The sequence below is a fragment of the Colossoma macropomum genome, unplaced genomic scaffold (genome assembly GCF_904425465.1).
Source record: "Colossoma macropomum unplaced genomic scaffold, Colossoma_macropomum, whole genome shotgun sequence".
NCBI classification, from domain to species: domain Eukaryota; kingdom Metazoa; phylum Chordata; class Actinopteri; order Characiformes; family Serrasalmidae; genus Colossoma; species Colossoma macropomum.
In genome coordinates, this window is record NW_023494800.1 from 20,963,298 (window position 1) to 20,977,078 (window position 13,781).

At 39.4% G+C, this 13,781-nt stretch overlaps 1 protein-coding gene across 1 annotated transcript in view; it reads left to right on the forward strand.

The window, feature by feature from the left end:
• si:ch211-12m10.1 (teneurin-2) overlaps nt 1–13,781 on the forward strand; it is a 117,255-nt gene that overhangs the window by 60,480 nt on the left and 42,994 nt on the right. Inside the window, exon 5 of the mRNA XM_036587786.1 lies at nt 13,201–13,323. Within this exon, the coding sequence (XP_036443679.1) occupies nt 13,201–13,323 (123 nt within the window). The remainder of the gene's footprint in view (nt 1–13,200; nt 13,324–13,781) is intronic.

Here is a 13,781-nt window from a genome sequence, read left to right on the forward strand (position 1 = left end):
CACTCTCACACTTACACATTCTCTCTAAGGGTGTGTGTAGTTGGTGACAGAAGAAGCACTGGGTTGGGGGATGATCACCTGTGTGAGAGGCTTCTGTAAGGTCAGCGAGATATTGCTGTGAAGTGGAGCTGAGTTGCATCAGGCTAGATGAGGTACTGTAGAGGGGTGTGTGCGCACATGTGTGTATGTGTTCGATCCTCAGGGACACGCTCCAATAGCTGTTTTCCTTAGAACAGCATGTGGAGGCAGCAGCGCTGGTGCCTGAGGGAGAGATAGAGATACAAAATGAAGTTACAGGTGTTACATATATCATTTTAACAGCTTCCATTATTACTGCTATTATATCATTATATACATGATTGTTATCTTCTCTTGATCAATTGCTTGGGCATTCCACGAGAGAAACAGAGATATACACTGCCTGTCCAAAGTGTGCAGACACCTAAAAATATTCCAGGTAATATTTAATTTCCACTGTTGCTTTTCAGTTACGCAACAAAGTAAGAAAATGCCTGCAGAATACCTTTTGTATTATGAATATTATAAATTTTGTATTATAAAACAGCTGTTTGCTAGTACTTTGAGTTAATTTTATGACACTCAACTTCATGTTTATCAAAGTGTTTGTTTGAAAGTGTGGTTTGAAGAGCAGATTTTGCCTAAATAATGATTTCTTTTCCAAACTGTTGTTAAAAGCACATGCTTAAACTCTTTTGTTTAGAGGATGACTAACGCAACTTTTTTAGTGGTTTAAACACAAAAGTTGGGTTGCACTGGTTATGCATAAGTGCATGATTAACTTTCTGCAGACCTCTGAGTGGCCCGTTCACAGGTGGAATGGAAATCAACTCGGCGGAAGCTTTTATTAATGTCATCAAATTGATCAGCTTAATTCAAAATATAATTAAAATGTATTTTAAATATTTAAAAAAAATTCTCATTCAAATAAAAACATTAAAATTCAAGGCTGAACTGAGGGACCTCCAAAACAGGTTAAAATTGCATTTTGTGGCTACTGTTAAAGGTCTTTTGTGGCTAGAGTTAAAGATCATTACACATTGAATGCAATGCAAACATAAACAACAAATTTCAGAAGAACAAGATTTTCAAAACAGTCTGTGACTCAACCTGTTTTGGAATTTTGCTATTTTTTTGTGTAAAATGAACAAATGGGCAGAATGTGCAAAAAGACATCTTTTGCTCCTCACAAAACAGGCAGACGATGACATTAGGAACAGCAAAAGTAGAACAGAGCGTTTCAACGCCTCATTCAGGAGCTGAAACTTTCAGTGCTTTCAGATAAACCTTGGATGTCTAACACAGTTAGAGTTGCTGTTCGGAGATGCTAGTACCGTACATGATAAAGCAGAAGTCAAACTAATCCTTTTGACATTTATCAAAAAGTTGTGGTTGCTAAAACACAGCTGATTTGTCAGCTTGGTTGTCACCATGCCAGGTTGATCGTACGAAAAACTGCATTTGATATGCAAGATATCAGTTACACACAACTGTTGGCTGTATTCACAAAAATTGTTCTCTGTGTGTCAAGGACTTAAGTCCTTAGTTAATAAAAGTTAAGTTTCAACTTAAAGTTTCAACTTCCTTTTACTAAATTCATTCACATCACCAATCTGTAAGTAATGTCTTAGCTCGTAGCATCGAATTACTACATATACAGCAACAAAAGCTAAACACTGTTAACTTGAGCCTGAACTTACAGCTGGTGCACCCAGCTCCTAAAAGGGTTGAGTGCTGATGAGTGCTGACATCTCAAGGATGTGAAATGTGTGGAGTTTATTTTGTGAAAGTGAATGGTGAGCTGTTTCGGTTATTGCAAATCAACAAAGTAAACATGCCCATTTGTTAAAAACGTATTCTTTCACAAACTTGTAGACAGAGAGGAAGCTGGAGAGATGGTGGTGCAGAGCTGCAGGAGCAGGGTGTCTTCTCCTCTGGGCTGCTCTCCTCTGTGTGAGCTCGTTTGGCTCTGGCCTGCTCCCTGGCCCCTGGCTCTTCCATGCTTTGTAGTTGCACTTCAAAGCTCTCTTAGATTTAGCCGTTTGTTGCTTGCTGGACCGCTGCCTGTGGGGAACAGCCCGGGTCCTCCACAGGCCTTGTGTCTGTCTGTATATATGAAGTGAAAAGGGCCCATGAATAATTTAGTGGCCGTTGATTATTGATTGTAGCAATTTTGGCCGTGCGTTTGTGGCCGTGCTGCAAGTGGCTGACTGCCGTGTTAGATGTGGGGGGGTTAAAGGTTTCTGGGAGGTGGTGTAAGAACCACATGGAGCCACGGCATAGGGGTATGTCAGTGGGTTAGTGAGCATGTAGATGTGTGTTCCTCCTTCTAACAGTTCATGAGTCAGCATCCTGCTGCCCTCCAACACACACAGTGCACACACCTATGTCACTATTATAAGAAGACCTTTACATATTTTCCTTTTACTTTTCCTCTTCTTATGCAAGTGAAATTATGTTATATGTTATCTCCTCAAAAATATCTCATTAAAAATTCATAACTAAAATTTAAATACATGAAGAGTGGAGAGTACACAGTGCTGTATATTCAGAAATGCTTCATGTAGTTTTCAGCAGCCAACATGTGCATATGTGGAACTTATTCAAGTCTGTTGGATCCTGTGCGGCTCTTTAAAAAAAGCTGCTAAAATCCAAAATATAAAGATAGTTTGGATTTGTTGAAGCCTGTTTTGATCCCTGCGTAATTCCATGTGATATTTCATGGTTTTGGTGGCTTCACTATTGTCCTTATACATGTATATGATAAGATGTGTCCGAGCTTTTGACTGCTACTACACACTCATCTTTATGTCATGGCTATATCTGGTTCTTATACTCAGTAGTGCATATTGCAGGCTTAGTCACCCATTACCCACGTCACCTCTGACTGTAGAGATCTCCAATGCTCAGCCTTTGCATAGCCAATATAACATGACTCCTCATTCCACATTACGGCACATGAACCATGAGCTCATCATCAGCTCATCTGAGAAATCACCAGCTCACGGCTGCTGTAACGTATAGTACTTAATAATGCATCTCAGAGAAGCACTGTTTGTGTTAGGGGAGGAGGTCTCTGACATCACATCCATTCCAGTTCTTTAAGAAACAATTCAGTGAATCATGAAATCTCAATACCACAAATCAATTCAGTTACTTAAGTACGATTCTGAATTATTTTTGTACACTGAATGTACAAATGTGACTGGAGGAACTCTTTACATAGTACATCGAGTACTATGTAAAGAGTTCCTCTGAGTTTTATTGTACACGGTACACTGAATACAAGTACACTGAGCTTTATTGATATTATCTTACTTTATTGAATATTAGTATTGATACTAAAAATCCAAAATTGATGCAGTTGAAATGTCACCTTCATACTGATGCATTTATTCATTTTTACACCTCTAGTTTGTTCCGTGAATATGGCATAAGCCGATCCTAGATCAGCACCCCATTCTAGGCCTTTTGAATTTGTTCAGTTATTTTATTCCAACTTTTCCATTCTTCATACTTTATGCATGTTTTCCTGTCTTGAAGCATGGCTGTCAACCCCTTCTTTCTTTTCATTAATTCACACTTAAAAATGCCAATTTACATTTTGCACTTTAAGTGGAATCGTACTATGTTATAAGCATTTTTCACACCGTTTGAATAGGAACAGATGCGCTCTGAATTGTGAATGTGTTGTCATCGAATAATCCAAATGGGCTGTAAAACACATGGTTAAGAAAAGCAGTGAAGGAGCAGTGTTTGGCTGGCTGTGAAAGAGAACAGAGAACATGCTCTGCACCACTGTGTGTTCCCCTTACCCTGAGTCCATATGGTAAGGCCCTGCTCCTCATTTCAGCTACTCCACTGGTGAGCTAAGTAAATGGACTTACTCAGATGAAACAGGGGGAATTCTTCTGCAATCAGTCCATCTTTCTCTCTCTCTTTCTTTCCTTCTACCTCTCTCTCTCTCTCTCTCTCTCTCTCTCTCTCTCTTAGTAGGTAATATTATACATCTCTTTGAAGAAGTGAATTATACATAGAGATTACATAAAGTGTTATGCGCCATCTCATGAATTTCTCATCTAACACATTTCCTCTTAATAATTCATGCTTATTGCGAGGGCTTAAAATGAGTTTGTCGAAGATTTCCCCCAGATGTGATTAGCCAGGCTAAGTGCACTGGAGCGACAGTCTGAGTTTAACGCTCGCACTGCCTGGTTTACGTGTAACCATGCTGAGACTGGACTTGTCTTGATCTGATCATTTGTTTGTTGGGCTGGTTTCTCATTTGTCTTGTTTATGTAGTATGTGTATGAGCTCTTGGTGACTGTGATTTTTATTGACTTCAGTACTATTTGGACAGGATTATTTCTACATGGGGAGGTGGGGTAATGTAATTTTACCACAGGGTGTCTGTTATGTTTATTATAAGTTTGCACTGAATAAGACATTTTGGTATAAATTACAGAGATGTGTCTGCTTGATTTATGTATTGCCATCACACCAAAAAAGTGCAATACCTTCAGCAGTTCTCTAAGAAAACCTGTACAAATATTGAATTTAATCCTAATTTTATTTACCATAACCATCTACCTGGCTGTCTCAGGTGAACACAATGTGTCATTGGCTTGTGAATTTACAGCTGACAGTCAATATCGCTACATAAATGAAGCTTTTTTCTGTCAATTTATATGTCTTAATGTTTGGAGTCTGAACTTTATGTAGGACAATACATATTGGCTTGATTTGGGCCACAGAGAATCCAAGTGAATCAGATCAGTTGTTTGTTTTGTTGTTTGTTTTGTTTATGAAGTATGTGAAGGAACTTTCGGTGGCTGATTTTTATTGACTTTAGCACTGTTCAGACAGGATTAGTTTTACATGGGCAGGACGTCTGTGATGTTTATGACTGATTCAAGTAGGATGAGAAATGGTATACGTTGTTGAAATGAAAGTGGCAACTCAATGTATGCATTGCCGTCACACCAGAAAAGCTTCACATGCAATACATTCAGCTGTTCTCAAGTAGAAAACAATGGGCCTCATTCACCAATATGTTCCTAAGTTTATTCTTAAATTTGTTCTTGAAAAATGTACTAAGAAAAAGTCTATGTCAGTTTCATGACGTGTTCTTAAAGCGCAGAATTGTTCACATCTTTGTGCACTTGAGTGTGTGTAGATTCAGTTCTTACATAAGAAAAAATCCCTAATAAGAGAACATTGGTGAACGTCAGAATCTTTGTAAAAACCGCGTAAGAGGCTTTTAAGGATAAATTTCTTTTTAAGAATGGTTTGTGAATGAGGCCCATTGAATTTAATTGTAATTTTGATTCCTGAGCTACCTAGATGTCTTAAGTGAATGAAATGTGTCATTAGCTTGGGAATTTACAGCAAACAGTCAATAGCACCATATTAAATAAAACTTCCTTCCTGTCATTTTATGTCTTAATGTTCAGAGTCATACACTTGTGGTAAGACAATACATATTGGCTCGACTTGGGCCACACAGAAAGCAAATAAATGCTTCTTTGAGTGCCCCCACACTTCATAAAGAATGCTACAACTCCTTTTCCACAAGATATGATGGCGTATTTACAGACCTGGCAATTCCCACAGGTTTAATATCAGCTTGTGTTTTTTTACTGATTTAGTTTTTACTTTACTGATGCAGGAGTGTAAATGAAAATAACTGACATGGCAGAATCCGACAGGATTAAAATCACTGAGATAGTAAAAGACATACCTTGGGGTGTGAATGTTTGTGTATGTGTAGATGTGTCAAGAAGCCTGTTGTTTTAAAAAGGTTTGCTTTCCCTGTTCCCATTACCACATATTATTAATTAATCTACTACTGCAGCATAAACACTGAAGTGTGAATAGTGAATAAGTTGGGGCTTATTTGTAATGAGTATGCTTGTAATGAATGTAAGAGCTTAATTAAGCTTTCAGCTTGGTTATCTTTGAAAATAATCTCCCTCGCTTGCTAAAACCCCTCGATGGTGGAACATCCGCAAAGCAGATATAGACCAAGATGTTTTTCTTCCCACAGATTCCCTTTCTCTCTCTCTCTCTCTCGCTCTCTGTGTGTGTAAAGATGCATACGTGGTCAAGGCCTGCTCGCTGTCTGTGCTCCAACATTCACTTCACATTGCCCCCTACAGGCCAGTAATAGATTGCATTGCAGTAGAATGTCACAGCATTAATGATTTAAGCCAGGCTTTCCCACAGTCTGCAGCGCCATGAGTAGCTTCAACGTCCAGGTGATTGTGCTGAACTGTTATCGTTTTAGGAAAGAGCTTTCAACTGAGTCATTTTCTTCTGGCAAAGGCAAAAAGCACACATGCGTGACGAGGTAGGATTTACCGCCGTCAGTCAAGGTTCATGAGCAGCACCAAGCAGTTTGACTGCATTCACAGTAGAAGTCCACAGTCAGATTACACCACACGCAGGTGTCTTTGAGGAATTCTTGACGCATGGCATTGCAAGTATGACATTAGTGGCTATGAGGTGAAAGTTAAAGGACTGGTTTAGTGTAGATTCAGATTTACATTTATCTCAGAATTTTTTATCTTCCCCTCCAAAAGCAGTCGATCTCTCAAGTATGAAGTTTGCTTCCTTACTTTTTTACTGGAGCTACAGGGCTAATGTAGCTAACAAGTCAAATTGTTAAATTCTCAATAAATCTTGAATAGATGAAAATTGCGTATGTGATTTCTGACATTGACATTGTGTTATCTATAAAAATCGACCACAGTACAGACAAAATTCATGTTTCAGGATGGTTGCTGTTGCTGTTTTTGGTTACACTATTTTGGTCGTCCCCTGCAGATTAGCTACAGATGCTTAAATTATTAACAAACTATCTGGTGAAACAGTTGATTATCAACAGTGTTAAAGTTAGTGTTAGGTTTAAGATTAGGTTTATGTTTTGGGTTGGAGGTAAAGTTAGGGTTTGATTTAACATAGTCTAAAACATTCAGCCTAAATCCACAGAACATCTATAGAGGCGCCTCAAAACTCTTTACTCTGTTTCTAGCTATGTGACATACTTTTGTCTGTGTTGATAGATAGTAGTATGTCATGCGGTATCAGTAACCACTTTTTTAGGGAAGTGTGATCATTTAGGCACAGTGCTACAGTACACTGTTAAACACAAGTTATTCATTAGATATAAGATATAAGCAAATCCACTTGCATTAGGAAGGGAAAGGTCAAAGAAAACTAAGTGAGGTTCCAAAACTGGAGTTCAAAAAAAAATATTAAAGGATAGAGGGGAAAAGGGGCTCCTAACAACAGTAGAACACCTGGAACACCACCAAAATTGACACCTTCACATAAACAATACTTTCATCTTTGAGAGAGAGGAGAAAATCAAGCTGCACTCTTACTTCAGATCTTCAGATCTACAGGTGTTTCTGTCCATCCTTCCACTGTGAGGAGACAACTCAAGACTATCAGTCTGAGAATATTGTAGCTCTCAAGAAGCCACTGAGAAAAGGAAATTGACAAAAAGAAGAACATTTGCAAATCAAAGAAGCTTCTGCTGTTCTCAAAGGCCCAGACCTCAGCATCATTCAGTGTTTAGGATTACTTGGATCATGAGAAGTAGAAAATACAATCAACTTCTATACTTTGGAGATGTGAAAAACATCCCTGCAGATTTCTTTGAAAAAACTGAAACTCTTCTGAAAAGAATGGAAGCTGTAATAAAGTCAAAAAGTGGGTGCACTAAATATCGAAAACTCTGAAACTATATTTAGTTGATGTTGATTTTAAAGTTGAGGCTTCTGTGTAATTTTCTGTTAAATATATGTTTTCTGCTTTTTTCCTGACGCTGACACATGAATAACTTGTACTTTGTGACCATTTTGACTGGAAATTAAGTACATAAAGGGAGGTCTTGGACATTTGCACAGCATTCTACATTAGACTGATAGCTCCCGTCCAAAGATAAAGAAGCAAACTTCAGGAACCAAACATGTCTTAACTGATCAACTGCATCTGGAGTAAAGGGAATCTGTAAATTTGATATTTCGCCAGGCCTCCTATAAAGAGCATCCGTTCTTAAAGACCAAGTAAACAAACCTGCATTTACTTTGCTGGTTCACATATGCATTACTTGTCACAGTATATTCCATTTGAGAACTCATGAACTGCGAAGTCTCTGCTGTTTTGGCGTATTTTCCTTTCAAATAAGGCATGCAATTCAACATGCTGTTGGGATTTTTTTCTTATTTCTGTCACAGCAAAGTACTGCCTCCTCTGCCACTAGCCATGCCTTCACCATTGCCTCGACCATTTCCAGTGTAAGTTCACAGCAGGCAGGTAAACAGTTTATTTATCTCAGTTTACCTGGTATCATGACATGCCCTCCAGGATCAATGTTTGCATCCCTTTTGCGATTGAAGATAGCAGTTCTTGCAAAATAGTGCTATTACTAGGCTGCGTGGTTGATGTTTCTACTCAGCTTTCTGACATTAATCAGCCTAGTGATACAAAATTGATATGTAGGAGAAGTCTTCAGATAAGCCCACACTGCTTTGTTTTCTCTTTGATGGGTATAAGTGGTTAAAGCTAAATTCACACACAACAGGACACGAAACAGGGCTGTGAATATAACCCCTTACCAATCGTAAACATTCTTCTGCATACTGCTCAATGGTTGGCTCTTCGCAGCAGTCTCCTCATGTTCTTTGATTCTGGTTTGAACATATAAGGCCATCGTACAGCGTTGCACAGTGCCCAAAATTCATGCAACGGTGCCAACATCCTGACTTTGAGCACTGTTCAATTTCTCACTCAGCACTTCACCATTACTACATTAAAATAAAGCCATACTGAGACCACAGGAAACCACAGCAGATGTACACAGAGAAAGTCAGTCTTTTAGATAAACAGACAAGTGCTATTGATCTGTTACATCAGCTAATGTTACTAGCCTGTGAAGAGGTAGTAAACTGATTCCTAGTGTGATAAATAATCTTGAAAGGTTTATTTAATTACATTCAAATAAGTGTAGTGTAAAAATTGACCTGAACTTGTTTATATGCGTTCTTTAGCACCACTCAGTCTCACAATGCTGTGATCCATTACAGCCATTTTTGAGCTATACCCAGCAGCAGTGATGACCCCGCCCACTGAGCCTGTTCTGCCCGGTCGCACCCCCCCACAGAGTCGGCCAATGAGTCTTCTCATTTGAGTATAGAATCAACGGCCTGAAACCGATCCTTCCAATCCTTGCAGATTAGAAGATTCTAGGTTAAAACACACTGTACAAAAGCTAAATTTTTCCCCCGACTTATCACAGATGTCTTTCAGTGAGCACAGGGAAGTGTACTAAACCCAGAAAAATGAGTGAAATATGTCTTCTGTAAGTGCTGTTTTGTAAGTATGGCCTTTGAATCAGTGGGGGATTCCAGCTACAGTGTGGGTTTTTTTCAGACAGAGGATGCTTCACTGGTTACCATCTATGTGTCAGTGTTTAGGTGACAGAGTGTTGTAGCTAAGCTGCCTGTCTTTCCTGTCTCTTACTGTTTGTGACAGAGGTCATGAGGTTGTGGATTAGAAGAGCAGAAGACAGAGAGATAGAATAAAAGAGAGAGGGGAGAAGTGAAGGTGAGAGGAAGAGAAAGAACAGGGAGCGATAGAGTGTAAGATAAGGCTAATTAGAAGACTGTGAGATAAGATGGGTAGATGAGGAAAATTGAAGGGGTGTGTATGTATGTATGTGTGACAATAGAATACCTGACAGCAGAGCAGCAGAAAGGCTGGAGGAGTCAGCGCTTTCTTTTGGCCAGAGCACACACTTCACACAGGAATGATAAGAGGGCCTTCAGCCTGCTACATTCATTCTGGAACGAGAGGGAGCGTGGATGAGGGTGTGTGTGTGTGTGTGTGTGTGTGTGTGTGTGTGAGTAGGAGGGCATTGATTTTGTGGGGATGAGATTTAGGGGTGATGGAGGACTTAGGATGGAGGTGAGTCATTATCAGTGAGACTGCAGACATTGGCATCTTCTCTCAGTGGTGGGAGTGCGTGTGTGAATGCAGGGGGTGTGTGTAGTTGACTGAAGTTTTTTTCTTCAGTGAGTCACATTCTGCATCTCTTTTCCTTGTTTGCTCCCAAATCAGTTCCCAAAAGTGCATTCGTAGGATCACCAACATGCTGTTAAACATAAGCACATCTTTCATTAGCTGTGAGATCATCCTCTATTTTTGTAGATAACAATACGTCATGCAGTGTCAGAAACCACGTAAATATTAACAACTAGACACGGTTTGAGGTGTGAGTGTAACTGCATCTGCGATATGTTCCTAGTTCTCTTATGAGCATCTCCCATTTGCCGTCTTTCATGGATACCTCACGACTTGACCAACACCAGGCCTCTGGGAGCATCCTGGTCTCAAAAGCCTGTCGTCAGAGAGTCCAGTAGCCAAGAGCCACCTGCTTTCACAGGAAGGGCAGTTTGACTGTAACGCAAAGTAACTGACCACAGACCAATGTTTTAGCGTAACAAACGAGCAGGAAGCAACAGGATCAGCAAAATCATGGGTAAAAGTGGCCCAAATCTAATCGTTTTCTTCATATGTGACACAGATGTTTTATCTGTGTGGCAGTGTAAACAACATAAAATGCATTGAATCTGACAGACGTTTTCAATTCCGATTTATGACACTTTCATACGTGGTAATGAAATCCTATACGTATCTGACATGTGACAGTGGATGTAAACAGCGAGATCGGAATTTATGAGACTTTTACGTCAATCCAACTTGACATTCGTCATAATTTCACGCTACTGAGACCTCATAAACATTTGGAATCATGTTCCTGTACAAACAAGACCTTTATCCAAACTGCTCCATGTTTGGATTGATTTCAGAAGAAATGACCGAACACGGCCTTAGGAGAACAAGGTTGCAGTGTTAAAGAAAAGAAAAGTCTGAAAGCAAAGTTTAAAGAAGGCAAGTACGCAAACCAAAGAAGTGGCCGTGGCTGATTAACGTGCCCTTTTTACAGCGAGCTCGAACGCGGAACTTCTTATTAGCCCCTGTGATGCTGGCAAAGATAAAACTGAAACATGCTGTTACTGTTGATTCCTTTCTGATTGTTTAAATCTGGATAAGCGTGCCACGTGAATTGTTCTTTTGCACATGCGGGTCAGTTTAGGAGTGTAATCTGTTCAGACTAATTACACATGTAGGTAACATTTAAAAGAGATTGTGAACAGCCTGCCAAAAAGACCGGATTTGGTAAGAAAAACAGATTTGGGCCACTTTTACCTGCCTTGTGAACATAGCCTAAATCAGGGGTCCCACAAGACAGATTCATATGGCCCATCACATATTTACAATTTAGCATTAAATCTGACCTGCCAATCATTTACTATCATTTGCTTGTCATTTATGTTTGTCTAATGATAAAATCAGCTTAGTCTGACAATTACGACATTAAAATAAAAAAAACAGACAAAACCCAGACGCTTTTAATTAATTTGCCATAGCATGTCAGCAGATTTAACCGCTTTTCCAATAATTTCACATAACAATAAAGTCCAATATAATTGTACTGTTGAGCAGAAGTTTACCTGACATTAAAATATTTATTAGACACTGTATATTTTCCAAAAAATAATTCTGTGCAAAATGTGAATAAAAGCAGAGTGCAAAGATGTGCAAATCATTTAAACACTATATTTAAATGAGCATAGTACAAAGACAAATGAGAACTGAGAAGTTCTGTTGTATTTTGAAAATTATATGCCCATTTTGAATTTGATGCCAGCAAAACATTTCAAAAACGGGGTGACAAAAGACTGGTAATGTTGTATAATGCTAAAAAAACACCTGGTGGAACATCTCGCAACTAATTAGTTTAAATGACAACAGGTCAGGAACATGTATGGGTATAAAAAGAGCATCCCAGAGAAGCTCAGTCTTTCAGAGATGAAAAAGATGGGGAGGGGTTCACCACTCTGTGAAAGACTCTGCAGGCAATAGTGCAGCAATACAAGAACAACAGTTCTCAAAGTAAAGTAGCAAAGAACTCATAATATCACATATTATACATAATACCATAAAAGACATTCACAACTTTTTTGGAAATGAGGTTATGCTACTACTAATGATTATTATTCTAATAATACATCTACATGTGGGTAGAAACTAGATGCATCCTACCGGAGTAGAGTGGGCCAGGATGGGACGGGGCTTATGCTGTGCACCCACACACAAATCTGTCTGTTCTAACAAATCTGAAAATATATGTATCTTTACACCCCTAGTTTGAGGCAAGTGTATGATGATTTAGGTATGTAATACCGTGCTAAACTGATTTCTATAAGGTATATTAAGCTACTTAAAGCTGTGTTAGCCTTGGAGCTCGTTTTGAGTTTTCTTTTGGAAAGACAAAAAGCACCCATGTTCCTTTTCCGACCTCATTTGCTCTCAAGTTGTTTCCCAAAAGTGTATTTCTATGATCAGCATCACGCTATTAAACATAAACAAGTCTGTCCTTAGCTGTGAGATCATTCAGTTACCAGACCTCTACCAGAATGTTTGATCCACATGTACACTCTGTGCTGAAATTTGAGAAATTCCTGCAGGGTTCACATCAAACTCCAGGAAGTGAGCCAAGTCCCTCATCACTCTGGAAAAAAAACAATAAATAAATAAATAAATAAGCCAAAAAAAAACTGAGTGAAAATTCCCTGTCACTAACTTAAAAACTAATTTAATCTTTTCTGAGGCAGTTTTCTCGTCCGTCCTCCACATTGCTTTGCCTCGGCACACCAAGATAACCACCGTTTCTTTTGTGACATCCCGTCATGTGGCACTTGACATCAGCCTGGCACCCGCTCTCACAGTGAGTCATCAGGGAGAGGCTGATGCTTTGGTGTCTAGACTGGTGCTCGGTTCTCCCTGAGCTGCTCAAATGAAGTCTAGTTTAACTAAACCTCGCTGGGCACGGCGCCCGCTCTGAGCAGTGTCTGCCACCACGTAGTGTGTATAATGAGTGTATTCATACATCCCGAATGACGGTGGCTACTGTAGCTGTGTGGATGTAGTGAGTTGTTTGCTGTCAAGTTGGGTTAGGCATGCATATATGCTGTGGTATGGAGGTGTGATATACTGTCATGTTCTGTTTCAGTAAAACTAACTCTCTCTCTCTCTTTCTCTCTCTCCCAGCTCTCAATCTGCTTGGGCTGAATTGGCGTCTGAAGCCTACAGATGGGCATCTTGTCAGCACCGGCCTCAGCACAGGCATCCCTGGCACTGGTGACGTGGCAGCAGTGCCCTCCGGAGGCAGAGGTAAGAACAGCTCACATGCCAGCACATCTCAGTGTTTGAAGTGCCAGCACTGGTCAAGTTTTGCTATGACTCTTAAAGGGAAGTTCCAGTGATTTTTCAAAGTGTCTGCATTTAATGAATAAATGGTTGGAACTAGACGTCTGAAGCGTTTAATGGCACACATTTGCCTCAAAATTCAGGCTTCATGATAGCTGATAATACATGATAATAGCTGATATTTTTAGCTGTGTGACATACTTTTCATTTTTATAGGCATATAATGTCATACAGTGTCAGAAACCACAGAAGAAAGTCTATTTGAGATTAATTAATAACTCAGTGTGATTGTGAGTGAAGTATGTGATGATTTAGGAGTCTAATTTACACCATTCAAATACCATTAGGCTAATAAGGCGACTTGTAAGCTACATTTGCAAAACAAAACATGTCTTGGCTGATCAACTATATTTGGGGTAAGG